General features: G+C 35.4%; 1 protein-coding gene across 4 annotated transcripts in view; it reads left to right on the top strand.

Annotated features, from left to right (window-relative positions):
- The window catches only part of LOC111149820 (structural maintenance of chromosomes 4), a 40,331-nt gene extending 25,724 nt beyond the window's left edge, over positions 1 to 14,607 (top strand). For 3 of the 4 annotated variants that reach the window (XM_022507134.1, XM_022507115.1, XM_022507121.1), the window contains 11 exons: positions 628 to 853; positions 936 to 1,015; positions 1,850 to 2,002; positions 3,154 to 3,280; positions 9,295 to 9,484; positions 10,491 to 10,635; positions 10,933 to 11,106; positions 11,528 to 11,710; positions 11,861 to 12,093; positions 12,616 to 12,799; positions 13,247 to 13,585. In XM_022507134.1, the coding sequence (XP_022362842.1) occupies positions 628 to 853; positions 936 to 1,015; positions 1,850 to 2,002; positions 3,154 to 3,280; positions 9,295 to 9,484; positions 10,491 to 10,635; positions 10,933 to 11,106; positions 11,528 to 11,710; positions 11,861 to 12,093; positions 12,616 to 12,799; positions 13,247 to 13,399 (1,848 nt within the window). In that variant the 3' untranslated portion in view covers positions 13,400 to 13,585. Of the gene's footprint in view, positions 1 to 627; positions 854 to 935; positions 1,016 to 1,849; positions 2,003 to 3,153; positions 3,281 to 9,294; positions 9,485 to 10,490; positions 10,636 to 10,932; positions 11,107 to 11,527; positions 11,711 to 11,860; positions 12,094 to 12,615; positions 12,800 to 13,246 lie in introns of all 4 variants that reach the window. The other variant, XM_022507128.1, reaches the window with a different exon arrangement.
- The last annotated feature ends 36 nt before the right edge of the window (positions 14,608 to 14,643 follow it).

The following is a 14,643-nucleotide window of genomic DNA, read 5'->3' as shown; positions in this document are numbered from 1 at the left end:
CCGAATTTTGTTCTTTGATATCAAGATTGTTTTGGCTATTCTGAGTCCCTGTAATTTCCATATGATTTTGTCAGTTTCAGGGTGGGGGAGGAGAAGGTAACTGGGATTTTGATGCAGGTTGCATTGAATCTGTAGATCAATTTGCGTAGTATTGCCATCTTAATAATTTTAAACCTTAGTCCAGGAACTGGGGATGTCTTCCATTTTTTTTAGGACTGAACCTATACCATAATATTTTATAGCCTTTACTATACAGTTTTTCTTTGTTTCTTTTGTTAAATTCCTGTTTTGGAGGTTTTCTCTCTTGTTTAATATGACCTTATAAATGGAATTTTTTAATCTCATTTTTAGGTTATTCATTACTGGTGTATAGAAATACAATTAATTTTTGTATATTGATTTGCTGAAATACTAGGTTTAGTAGTTTCGTGTGTGTATATTCCATAAGATTTTATATATCATCTGTGAATAGAATTTACAGTAACTCTTTTCCAATAATAGTAGAATAATACTCAGTTATGCAGATATTCAGAACCTTGTGTACATGATCTTACCTGATACACATGTATGTATATTATTTACATAAATGATACCTGAAATGATACTTTTTTTTTTTTTAACTTTTAGATGACCGTGTGGGCAAATAAAATGACCAAAATTCAAACTCCTGAAAATACTCCTCGGTTATTTGATTTAGTAAAAGTAAAAGATGAGAAAATTCGCCAGGCTTTTTACTTTGCTTTACGGGATACCTTAGTTGCTGACAATTTAGACCAAGCCACAAGAGTAGCATATCAAAAAGATAGAAGATGGAGAGTGGTGACATTACAGGGGCAAATCATAGAACAGTCAGGTAATAAACATTTTTTTTTCCTGGCATTGAGTTTATTTAATCTTGTTGGGGGAGATAACTAAGTCTGTCTTCTGTTCTATAGGTACAATGACTGGTGGTGGAAGCAAAGTAATGAAAGGAAGGATGGGTTCATCAGTTGTTGTCGAAATCTCAGAAGAAGAGGTCAGCATATATAAAATTATAGTCAGACCTTTAAGCTTATTGATATGTAACATACATACTATAAAATTCAGCCTAAGCATACTCAAATTTTAAGTTAACAGATTGAATTTTGTATAAATGACATAAGCTTTGGGAATTTTTTAAAATATAAAACCCTCTAAAGCTCTAAAAATAAAACATGTTAATTAGAAAATATATGCTCCACATATGTATCTTTCTAGTATTACATTTGTCATATGGATATTTCATAATTTAACCACTCATCATTTGACATTTAATGTTTTTCCACATATAATTATTGTTGCAGTGTGTAATTGTTTTTTCTATTTCAAAAAAATTTAAGTATAGCAAAGGCTTCTGATACATATTTTCAAATTTTATTTCAGAATATTTTAACATGACCAGAAGTATATGAGAATGTTAAAATGTCTAGAAAAAACTTCCGTTGTTCCATCATCCCCTTGGAACACTATACTTTTTTATTCCTTAAAAACATATACTTCAATGTCCTGGATACCAAACTTTTTCCAAAAAGGTGTATCTTGGGTTTTTTGTGTGTTTTATTTGTTTGTTTTTCTCATATTTTGAAATAGTTGCTATGCTTCCACTTAAAAATTTTCATGGTGTAATATGTAACTATACAGCACTTAAAATGTGATGCACAAATCAGTTCAGCCATCTCCTAAGCTTTAGGATTGTGAATTGGAACTGGATTTTTGGTTTTATTCTAGTCTTTAAAATCACAAGTTTCAGTTTTCTTCATTCATTGGTTGATTTGGCTGCTAATCTGAAGTGACTCATGGAGTAAACTTATTTCTCTGGTATTCTTTGTAGGTAAATAGGATGGAATCACAGTTGCAGAGAGATTCTCAAAAAGCAGCGCAGATCCAGGAGCAAAAAGTGCAACTGGAAGAAGCAGTAGTTAAGTTAAGGCATAATGAACAAGAAATGAGGAATACACTAGAAAAATTTACTGCAAGCATCCAGGTACTCTTTGTCAATATTAGCTAAAACTGTTGGAATTCAGTAACAATTGGCAGAAGCATTTCGTTGTTTGCTTATAATTTTAGAATATAAGGGAGGAGAGTGGGTCTCTAGATGGAAATCCTGTGTCTTGATTTCATTTCCCTTAGTACTAATGGATAAATGCTCTGTTGCGGTTTTGCTCTAACCACAGCTATTCTTGGCTTTCATTTATACTTAATGGAGTCTTCCTTTAACATCTATGTGAGCCTTTATGTTCATTCTCTTTTCAAAGAAGAGTGCTTTTTAATTATGAAAAGCAGAGCATACCCACTATTAGGAAAAAAAAAAGTGGTTTGCAGAAAATACCCAGATTATCACCCTTAATTTTTATGTATATCCTTCAACTTTTTAATGTAAATATTTAGTCTTTGTGTTTGTTTATGGTTGATATGGATATATGCATAGATTTTTAATGAGTCATACTAACTTTTCATAGTAAATTGTGGTTTTCTTTCCAAACCAGTGTAAATTTACTTTGTTTACAGCTGCATTTGAGCATTTCGTTTGTATCACAATTTGATAAATGCTTTTCCATGTCATGAATATTGCTGTGTTTAAAATACACTTGTCAGGTGCACCTGGCTGGCTCGGTCAGTGGAGCCTGAGACTCTTGATCTCAGGGTTGTGAGTTCAAGCCCCAGGTTGGATCTAATGATTACTTAAAATCTTCAAAATAAATAACCCTTTTTAGGTATATCTTTATACATTCATCCAACTATTAGATTAGATTCCTAAAATTATTACCCACTATGGGTACAGTGTTTCAGGCATTATTGTATAATGTAAAATTGTTCTCAAAGATGGTTCTGATTCATTTAACTTTTAGTAACATACAGGTAATTGTTTTTCCAAGTCTGAACACTAGGTGTAGTTTTCAGTATATTTTAAGTTTGCTAATCTGCACCCAAAAAATGGCATTTTAACTCGTTTTTGTGATGAATTACAAATTTCCTGTGTTTGCCATTTTCATGTTTTATATTAATTGTTCATGTTTTCTGCCCTTTTACTGTTAGTATTTTCTTAAAGATTTTAAGTGTCTTTATTTCTTTTAAAGTATTTAAGGCAAATATTATTAGTTAAAATAGTGACATAATGTTAAAACATTTCTGTAGCGTTTATCAGAGCAAGAAGAATATTTGAATGTCCAAGTTAAGGAACTTGAAGCTAATGTACTTGCTACAGCCCCTGACAAAAAAAAGCAGAAATTACTAGAAGAAAATGTTAGTGTTTTCAAAACAGGTATGTTTAAAGATACATGCTTACTCATACGTGCTTTTTTTGTTTTTAAGATTGTTAAAAATAAGCTTTTAATGTTTGAAGTGTTTAATGTAGCAGTTTATAGAATAAAAATAGCAGTCACATATTTCTGTGCAAGTCACGTCTGTTTCATGGTTTCTATTATTTTGTTCTTAAAAGGTTATAAACTAAGTACTATTAAGTAATTCATTTGATAAGAAAACTTAAGCACCGAATGGTTTATGGTTGGTTTTTGTTTTTTGGGGTTTTTTTTTTTTTCTTTTAAGATTTTATTTATTTATTTGACAGAGAGAGTGAGCATGAGAAGAGGGAGGGTTCAGAGGGAGAAGCAGACTCCCTGCCAAGCAGGAAGTCCCATCCTGGGACTCCAGGATCATGACCTGAGCTGAAGGCAGTCACTTAACCAAGTGACGCACCTAGGCACCCCAGAATCGTTTATATAATTTGCCTAAGGTCATACAGCATGTGGTGATAGAGGAATTGAGGACCAAGGCAGTCTGATTCCAGAACCCATGCTCTTAATCTTATACTTAATATATTTGGCCCAGAGAGAGAAAGAGAGTGAGCACAAACCAGGGGGAGGGAGAGAGAGGCAGGCTCTCCCTGCTGAGCAAAGAGCCCCATGCAGGATTCAAAGCCAGAACTGGGATTGTGACCTGAGCTGAAGGCAAACCCTTAACCCACTGAGACACCCAGGTGTCCCCAAAGCAGACTTTTAACTGCCTCTTTCCTATCATTCCCATTTCCAGGTTACCTCCCCTTTCTTGGTCTCTGTACCTTGGATCAAGATGACCCTCTGTTTAGCACCTCTGCATTTTCCTACTCCCTTCCTTGTTAATCTGAGTGCCTTTTCCTGCAAGCAGTTCTTCTAGATTTCTAAGGGAGTACAATGAGATGGCTTTGGGAGGTTCTGTGGTCCTACTAAGCCCCATGGCATTCTTTTTTTTTTTTTTTAAGATGGATTTATTTTAGAGATAAAGCGAGCTGGGGGTGGGAGGAGAGGGAGAGAGAATCTGTAAGCAAACTCTGCTTTGAGTTTGGAGCCAGAGGCCTAAGTAGAAACTAAGAGCTGGTCATTCACCCAGGTGCTCTGCCCCATGACATTCTTTAATAGAGATAACCTTTTTTTTTTTTTTTTTTTTTTTTTTAAGATTTTATTTATTTCTTTGACAGAGATCACAAGTAGGCAGAGAGGGAGGAAGGAAGCAGGCAGGCTCCCTGCCAAGCAGAGAGCCGGATGTGGGGCTCGATCCCAGAACCCTGGAATCATGACCTGAGCCGAAGGCAGAGGCTTTAATCCACTGAGCCACCCAGACACCCCTTTTTCTTGGTTTTATATGGTTTCTAAAAGCAGCTTCAGGAGGCGCCTAGGTGGCTCAGTGGTTAAGCCTCTGCCTTCGGCTCAGGTCATGATCTCAGGGTCCTGGGATTGAGCCCCACGTAGTGGGCTCTCTGCTCAGCAGGGAGCCTGTTTCCCTTCCCCTCTCTCTGCCTGCCTCTCTGCCTGCTCATGATCTCTGTCAAGTAAATAAATAAAATCTTTAAAAATAAATAAATAAAAGCAGCTTCAGGATAGCCTCCAGTCCTCTCCTCCAATCGGATTGTCTCCCCTAAAGGCCTCACATAGAAATTCTAGTTGATTCCAGAGCTAAAGGAATCTCTCCTTCCTTTACTTATAGTCTTTAATGATCTTTAACAATTACCCTTCAAAATAGTAGTTATTTTATAGATTTAGGAAACAGTATCATTTAAACAAAAGCATGCAGGAAATAAGTGGTACACACATGAAGAAAAACAGTCTTTGAAAACTTAGAAAACATGTTTGTTTTTTTTGTTTTTTTCTAGAACTTTTTCTTCTTGTGTACATGTAAGTGTACCACCAATATCATAAATCAAGAAAGGGAATTCATGGGCTTATAGCCAGAATTGTCTTTGAAATTGAAATTTACTGATTATGTACTTGAGCAGCCCTGCTTCCCTTTCCATGTTTGCTTCAATCAAACATAGATGTGCATCTTATTATGTGAGGAAGGCATGATGGGTTATGATGACAGACCCCTTCCTGACTTAAAATATTTTAGCTAGAGTCTCTATCAAACACTGTAAGCCTTTTGTCACATCCTCAAGAAAGACCCCTGTTATGGTTCCGTTCGTGAGCCCAGGAGGACAAATAGTGATTATCCAAAGGCTCCAAATATGACAGTTTTCTTGCAAAAGAAAAAGAGGTAAAAATATGTTAAGTAGACATGTCCACTATGCACAATGAATATTCAGCAGTTACCCATATTAACTTTTTTATTTTTGTGATCCTGCATTTTTGTGTGAATTTTTAATATTAAGATACTCAGCATCTGGTACTGGCCATGGCCAGATTTGTTTTAGATGCTGGCGATTGAGCATTGAATAAAATGAAGCCCCTCTATTTAAGAACCTCACACATCAGAGAGGAAGCTAAACATACTACATTTTATATTGGGTGGTGCTAAGTGATAATAAAACGGGTTAACAGGGCAGGGGATGGGAATCAGACACAGTGGCTAGATGGACCTCTATTAGAGATACTTGAGCAGAGACCAAACAGAAGTATGAATGCTAACCATGTGATACTTGGAAAAAACATTCTAAGATCATAGAGGAGTAAGTACAAAGGCCCTGAGGCAAGAGTATGGGGAGTCTCTTGGAACACGAAGCCAGAATGACTAATGTAAAGGAAGAATCCAGATAATATAGGGCAGTATAGGCCAGGTCTCCAAGAAAAATAGCCACTGGAGAGTGATGTACAGGGAAGTGGTATTATGTGACCAGGGTTTTTTTTTCCCTTGCATTTCTTTTGGATCTATATTTTCTTATTGTGGACACATTAACTTAACCCACGCTCCTCTTTCCCCACAAATACCACAGTATTTTTTGATTGCTTTCTTGGTACGTAATTGTCAATTGAGAGACCAAAAATGTATATGTGTCATTTATAACAACACTTTCACAGAGAATCTGTATTTCATTCTTGTTTGAAAAGGAAGCCTTGACTTTATTAAGGGCTGTATATACATATATAGCTCTTCTCATGGAAATACTGGATATTATCAATAGATTGTGTTAATGTTTATTCTAAAGGACCCATTTCTGCAAGCATATCTTTAAATATTTCATTTTATATTAATTTAAAATTTTAAAAGTAATGTCTAGAGAATAAAGGGAGCAAGGTGGTTATAGAATAATGATTTCAAAATTATGGATTATATATGCCAGTTTTTTTCCTCCTACTTCTAATAGACATGCTACTATAGATTTTTTTTTTTTTTAAGATTTTATTTATTTGACAGATCCCAAGTAGGCAGAGAGAGGGGGAAGATGCTCCCTGCTGAGCAGAGATCCCAATGCAGGGCTTGATCCCAGGACCCTGAGATCACCCTGAGCCGAAGGCAGAGGCTTTAACCCACTGAGCCACCCAGGTGCCCTACTACTATAGATATTTTTTAAACAAGAAGAAGAAATGCATAGTAGATAACTTGAAAACTAGGAAGAAAATGTCCTAAAAGTTGGAACCTTTCCAGGAACATTCTGACCCATCCCCCAAGTATAAATTATGTTGCCAGCCCCCATAGTAGCTGGTGAGCAGAGCATGCAGGCAGCCTAATGGAATTTTGACTTAAGAGAATATTGACACTGTAAGCAAAATAATTCATTCAATAGAGTACTAGGGGGATTACTAGGGTTGGCAATATAGAACTTTTAAATGTGTATATTTTTAAAAATGTATATATTTTCAATGTGTATATCCTTAGGATAAAAGGGGGATACAGAAAACCAAAAAAAGGCAGAAGTTACTGTTTTAGGAGCCAACTGGTGATTTCAGAAATGTAAAAAAATGAGTGTTGGAATTAAATTCAATAGATGGGCTAAGAGGTACCTGGATGGCTCAGTTAAGCTTCCAACTCTTGATTTTGGCTCCGGTCATGATCTCTGGGTCATGAGATCAAGCTCCCTGCTGGACATGGAGTCTGCTCAAGATTCTCTACCTGTCCCTTTGCCTCTCCCCCACTTGCTTGCTTTCAAGCTTAAAAAAAAAATAGATGGGCTGAAAGAATTCTCTGGCAATGTAGAACAAAAACATAGGAGAAATGGTAAAATTGTAAGATTTGGAGATTTGTTGGAATTCCAACGTATTGAACAGAGAAGAGACAGTGGAGGAGAAGCAGTCATTAAATCCTCATCCAATCTTGTTCTCATATGGGCATCTGCCAGATATATATATATATACCTCCTATAGAAGCTTTATGGGACTCTCTATAAGTTAGCTCACTGTTTGATGCAAGTTTTGTTTTTTGTTTTGTTTTTGTTTTTAAGATTTTATTTGCGAGAGAGCAAGCACAAGTCGGGGGGCGGTGGGCAAAGGGAGTGGGAGAAGGGGAGCCCAACACGGGGCTAGATCCCCACACCCTGGGATCATGACCTGAGCCGAAGGTAGAAGCTCAACCAACTGAGCCACCCAGGCGCCCCTGTAAGTATTCTCAGTAGCTTGAACTCTTCACCATTTTGTCACCTTTCATTCTTCTTCTATTGTATAGTGATTAGAATTCATGCATGATGGGCGCTGGGGTGGCTCAGTTAGTTAAACATCCACCTCTTGATTTTGGCTCAGGTCATGATGTCAGGGTAGTACAATTGAGCCCTGCGTCAGGCTCTGTGCTGGGCGTGGAACCTGCTTGAGATTCTGTCCCTCTGCCACTGCTCTACTGCTGCCCTGTGGCCTTCCTCCAACCCCCACCATGTATATGAGCATGCTCTCTTAGAGAAAAAAAAATGGAGAATAGAATCAACTTTGGCTAGTGTAATTGGAATTTATATAGTGTATGCGTTTGTTTGAGAGCACTGGATTGTTTACAGAATCCTAGGGATGACTAAAGGAAATTTTAGGTTGAACAATGAAGAATCATTTCTAGAGCTATTCTAAAGAACCATCAAATGATCTATACTGCCTCTTACACAGTTGCAAAGTCTGCTCTCAAACTGGTATAGTGATCCTGCAACTACCAACAACAGAAGCCCGTTGCACTTACTGTAATTTCCACTGTCCACGTTAGTGCTACTGCCTGACAGTACTCACAGAGCTTTTGACTGCATACCAGAACTTCTAATGCCACTGAGAAAATGCAAATTTCTCTCTGCCTGCTTGCCAGTAGAAACACGTCCTGTTCATCATGTCTGCCTTCCAAATTATGTCTGAACCCTAGGTAGAAGGGAATCTGGGAAATGTAACTTTTAGTTTTCTGTGCCACAGAGAAAAGTGCCAGTTACCCTGTCTCCCCTACTTTGTTGTAACATGTGAAGGAGAACTTTAAGTTAGGTTAACAAAATAAAATAACCACAGGTTGTTTTTTTTTTTTTTTTGTGGTGGTGGTGGTGGTGGTGGTGGTGGTTGTGGTTGTTTTACCACAGGCAAGTTAATAGGCACATAGTCTGAGGGTAAAAATCATTGAGAACAATAATCAAGGAAGTACCTAAGAAAAAGTTGCAAAGATTTTTGAAAAGAGCCTGAGCGCATGAAGCCATTAAGAAATGAGTGGCTTGGGGTGCCTGGGTGGCTGAGTGGGTTAAAGCCTCTGCCTTTGGCTCAGGTCGTGATCCCGGGGTCCTGGGACCGAGCCCCGCGTCGGGCTCTCTGCTCAGCGGGAGGCCTGCTTCCCCCCTCTCTCTCTCTGCCTACTTATGATCTCTGTGTGTCAAATTAAATGGTTAATTAATTGATTAATTTTAAAAAAAGAAGAAGAAATGAGTGGCTTATGCAATGGCTAAGCCAGAGAATTTAACCATGTGTGGTTATAATACCATTTGTTTTGACATAGTGTGTTCTGGTTTTTTTGAGATACACTTTTCCCCAAATGTCTAAAATTTTGCGTGCATCAGGTTAAGTCATATGACTGACAAAATTTACATCTAGTAAGTGATAGTGTGTGAACCTAGAAACGTGAATTGAGCTCTTCTTTTTATTTCAGAATATGAAAACGTGGCTGAGAGAGCTGGAAAAGTAGAAGCTGAGGTTAAAAGATTACACAATATTATCGTAGAAATCAATAACCATAAACTCAAGGCCCAACAAGACAAACTTGATAAAATAAATAAGCAATTAGATGAATGTGCTTCTGCTATTACTAAAGCCCAAGTAGCAATCAAGACTGCTGACAGGTAGAGTATGTATGCTAACCCTAATCAGTTTTCTTCCTGCTTCCATGTTGAAAAAGCATGGAAAGCATGCTATTACTTATTAACCCTATCTGACATGTTTTTATCTAATACGACTTTAGTAAAGGGAAACCTAAAACATTTATGATGACCATTGTGGAGAAGGTGTGTGTTTTAAGTGGTGAACAGATATATGCCTTGGCAAAGTATAGTTCTGTAATTCTCCACTTGTGTGCACCTAAAAATCTGTTTTATTTCTCTGGCATAGAGTAGTTCGATGGTTATTAAATAGATCTTGATCTAAGAGAATAGCAAAATTGTCTTGGTAACTTAGTTTATGGTTAATTGAATTACTCCATTGTCTTAACCATTCATAGGTCTTGTTTTTAAATCAATTTTTAGAGTATTGGTGTTTCTAGATAAAGCTTAAATATGTTTATAAAATGTTAAAATGTAAATAACTTTTTTATCTTAATAATCAATTTGTTACAATTTTATCTAGTTAAATTACTCCAGTGTCTTTGGCTCAAAGGTAGATAAAGCACTAATAAGCCATTTGTTTCTTAGGAGCAAAAGTTTGTCTAAACACATTGGTCAAAGTAGAAGTAACTTTTATTAAGGGAGAAAAAAGTCCTTGTTCCCCTCCTTGGGAAACACACGTTGCCCTAACTGGAAGGTATTATCTGTTGGAAGGTATCACTTCATGAGTGTAGAGATTTAAGGATCTCCAATCAGATAAGAAAATGACAATAATATAATAATACAACGGACAACTTTGCTTCATGGTTTAGGTTTCATTAATTTATATTCAGAGTTTAATAAAATATACAACATCCCAGAAGTGTATGGATAACATAAAAACCATATCAAGGGTGGTTCAGAAATCATAAATTTTAAAATCTGTGATAGTAAAATCTCTCAATGTCATGAAGTTTTCTGGTAAACTCTCATAAGCAGGATAATATATCCCATGTTAGCACATTTTTAATGTATCATTTTGCTTGTTTAGAAATCTTAAAAAAGCACAAGACTCCGTCTTTCGCACAGAGAGAGAAATAAAAGACACTGAGAAAGAAGTAGATGATTTAACAGCAGAACTAAAAAGTCTTGAGGACAAAGCAGCAGAGGTCGTAAAGAACACAAATGCTGCAGAGGTAAGACTTGGAGATGGGAGTGAATGGTATTGGAAGCAATTTAAAGATTTGGATATATGACATCAGTACCTTGACATAGTAAAGACTCAATAGCTTAAAACTTTTGTAGCTATAACTAACATTTATTTGTACAATAAAAAATAGAGGAGTAATGTAACTTTTCCATAAATAAACTTTTAAAATGGAAGTGGCATAGGGAGAGATTGCTAATTTCTTCATCTCTGTAATGTAAAAATACCTGTTCTTTCTTTCCATTTGGGAAAGTCATTATCCATAGTAGCTGTTCTTGTTTTTTAGGGGTCCTTACCGGAGATCCAAAAAGAACATCGTAATCTACTTCAAGAACTAAAAATAATTCAAGAAAATGAACATGCTCTTCAAAAAGATGCACTTAGTATTAAGTTGAAACTTGAACAAATAGATGGTCACATTGCTGAACATAATTCGAAAATAAAATATTGGCAAAAAGAGGTAAGATGGTTACCATTTAGTTAAATGTCACTTTTAAAGATCCTTTATGGAAGAGTTGTGTTTCTTGTTTCTATTTTGTATTTTTGAGATGTTGTGATTCTTAATCCCCAGAGATAATCATTTCTTAGGTTTATAGGGGATGTAATGAACAATATATAGTAATTTTTATATATAGAAAAATCTGTGTAATGGTTCCACTAGTCAGTATTTTCACCCCAAGGCTGATTCAGAGATTTAACAAAAGGCTACGTGAACGTTTTGGAACACGGTAATATTTTTCTTCTTGTCCTTTGAAAAATAATTGCCATAAATCCTTAGTATATATTTAATAGAGAAGTAATTTGTCATATAGTGATTTGATTTTTTTTAAACAATTACAGTTCTGTGCCTTCCCTAACGCTCATCTAAATTGAAATTTTAGATTTCAAAAATATCATTGCATCCCATAGAAGACAGTCCTCTTGAAGAGATTGCAGTTTTAACCCCAGAGGATCTTGAAGCAATCAAGAACCCAGATTCTATAACAAATCAAATTGCACTTTTAGAAGCCCAGTGTCATGAAATGAAACCAAACCTTGGTGCCATTGCAGAGTATAAAAAGAAGGTATGAATAAACTGTTAATGACTTAGTCAGAAATTCTTTAATCCTTAACCTAAATTGTGAATTTTAATTTGTATAATTAGCAGTTTTAACTCTCATTTCAGAAGAGTAACTGAATAGATGTTTTTCTTGTGATTTTTTTTTTTTCCATAGGAAGAATTATATTTACAGCGGGTAGCAGAATTGGACAAAATTACTTGTGAAAGAGATAAGTTTAGACAGGCATATGAAGATCTTCGGAAACAAAGGCTTAATGAATTCATGGCAGGTTTTTATATAATAACAAATAAATTAAAGGAAAATTACCAAATGCTAACTTTGGGAGGTGATGCTGAACTGGAGCTTGTAGACAGCTTGGATCCTTTCTCTGAAGGAATCATGTTCAGGTTTGTAATTATACTGAGTTTTGGATCCTCTTGTTACATATCTCTACGTATTCTCCAAACTGTCAGTATTTTTTTAAGGGTGGGGTGTGTAGTTTAGATCTCCAGCTTGTTTTGTTTGATGGTGAGTACTAATTTGTTTACATATTGGCAATTTACAACATAAATTCTGGGCAAGCAGCAAATACTTAATTTTACACTATATTTGTCTAGTTCATCTTTTTAAATTTTTGAGCCATTTCAGTTTAACATTAGGATTTAAAGTTGCAAAGCAAAAAAAATGCACTGGAAACAGAAGAATAGCAAGAAGTGTTTACTATCTTGCTGTTTAAATCTTAAAATTTTGGTAGCTGTTCTTATGTGTTCGTTCTCCATTAACATTTTTACAAAATAACTTCAAAAAAGTTTAAATCTGTGAAAATCAAATTAGAGATCCCCAGAAAGATAGTAGAAGCCAGTTTTAAAGCAAACAAATCATGAAATCTTTAGCTTTTGCAAGTTATCTAATAAGAGATTTTAATACAGTGTTCGACCACCTAAGAAAAGTTGGAAGAAGATCTTCAATCTTTCAGGAGGAGAGAAAACACTTAGTTCATTGGCTTTAGTATTTGCTCTTCACCACTACAAACCTACTCCTCTGTACTTCATGGATGAGATTGATGCGGCCCTTGATTTTAAAAACGTGTCCATTGTCGCATTTTATATATATGTAAGTAATCATTTAGAGGTTTTCATTCTGAGAATTTTATAGGAATTTATTTACATGGAATTACATGGAATTTATGGACTTCTTTTGAGCTTTTCCCCTATACTCTTAACACTGTGTCCTGTGGTATCCGAGAGACCAAATCCTTTATTTGAACTAAATATTTCTAATTTGGACAAGTAATGTAAATTAGTAGCAGAAACCCAACTAGAATCCCTGGTCTCCTTAGATTTTTTTTCCGCCCCACTAGAAGCTTCTAGGCAACTATGCATCCCAAAATACCCAAATTCCTCTCAAATGCTGTGTCATAAATTACACATGTTATCATTCCCCTTCATCTTAATTATCAAACTAATGTTGAATTTATTGCCCAGCAAAAACATTTCAAGTAAGTTAGATGTTTGTTATGATTTACTTGTTACTAATACTTCTATTTTTTTCTCTCTTTAGGAACAAACAAAAAATGCCCAGTTCATAATAATTTCTCTTCGAAATAACATGTTTGAGATTTCAGACAGACTTATTGGAATTTACAAGACATACAATATAACAAAAAGTGTTGCAGTAAACCCAAAACAAATCGCATCTAAAGGACTTTGTTGAATTTATTTATAACCAGGATTCCTTAAATTGAATCAGCGTAGATTGAGCATATTGTATTATTGATTTTCTATTTGTAAAGGACTATAAATTATGTAAAATACATATTCCTAAACTGGATCATATAACTAACTGGTTTCTAGTTTATGCTATTAGGAGATAGGTTAAATAGTCTAATAAAATATTCTAGGGACACCTGAGTGGCTCAGTTGGTTAAGCATCTGCCTTTGGCTTGGGTCATTATCCTAGGACCCTAGGATTGAGCCCTGTATCAGGTTCTGCTCACTCAGCAAGGAGTCTGCTTCTCCCTCTGCCTCTCCCCAGCTTGTGTCCTCTGTCTCTCAAATAAAATATTTTTTAAAATATTCTATATACATGCTTCTAGGAGACTAAGAATCTGACAGTTTTGTAAGCAGCAGGCTTTGGAGAAAATAAGATGCTTGGGAGTGCTAGATGATTTGCCCTTACTCCAAAGTTACTACCAACAGAGTTTAAAAGTATGTTAGTTCATGAACGGTAAGTTCTAAACTACATCATGTTACTCAAGATGCAGCATACCATCATGGATCCCTAATCTACAGTGGAAAAACCTACCAACTACTAATGAATAAATTCTTAAGGTATTCTATTGAATTTACTATAACAGTTTGGACAGTCACTGTATTTATTACCCAAACAATGGGAACATTTTTTAAACAGTTCTGAATTCTGCAAGATGAAAATTTAAATATTTTATATGCTTTTCTAACTCAGTGTGTTTAAAACTTGCAAGAGGGCCAGCCAGCAAACAAACAGGCAGTATCTGAACATGAATAAGATACTCATCAGTGAAAAGGAAATAAATACCCATTATTATTGCTTCATTAAAAAAAAAAGTATGTAGGGGTTAACTTTCTTAGTATAAATGGGAATTGTTTGCCTATCCATCTGCTGGGGCTTTTTCTTTTCTGCATTAGCTTGGTGTTACACTGTAACTGAAGTTGGCAACCACTTGGTTTACAAGAGGAATTCTGGTATTGAATCAAGTCTTTGCCCTAGCTATTTGATTTTGGGATATTGATCCTAAGGAATTAAAACTAAGTTATTATCTCAATAATCAGCCATTGTTTAGGTATTAAAAGATCCAACAAAGATGGTTTGTATCCTAACACAGTCATTAAATATGTAAATACATGAGCATGGACTTAAATAAAGCAAGATGTGAAACTCTAGTATGGTCATTTGTTTTAAATCAAGATATAAGGGAA

This window comes from Enhydra lutris, unplaced genomic scaffold (assembly GCF_002288905.1).
Source record: "Enhydra lutris kenyoni isolate GAN:26980312 unplaced genomic scaffold, ASM228890v2 scaffoldscaffold2, whole genome shotgun sequence".
NCBI lineage: Eukaryota > Metazoa > Chordata > Mammalia > Carnivora > Mustelidae > Enhydra > Enhydra lutris.
Note: the sequence above shows the minus strand (reverse complement) of the source record. Positions and strands in the feature narration are given on the sequence as shown.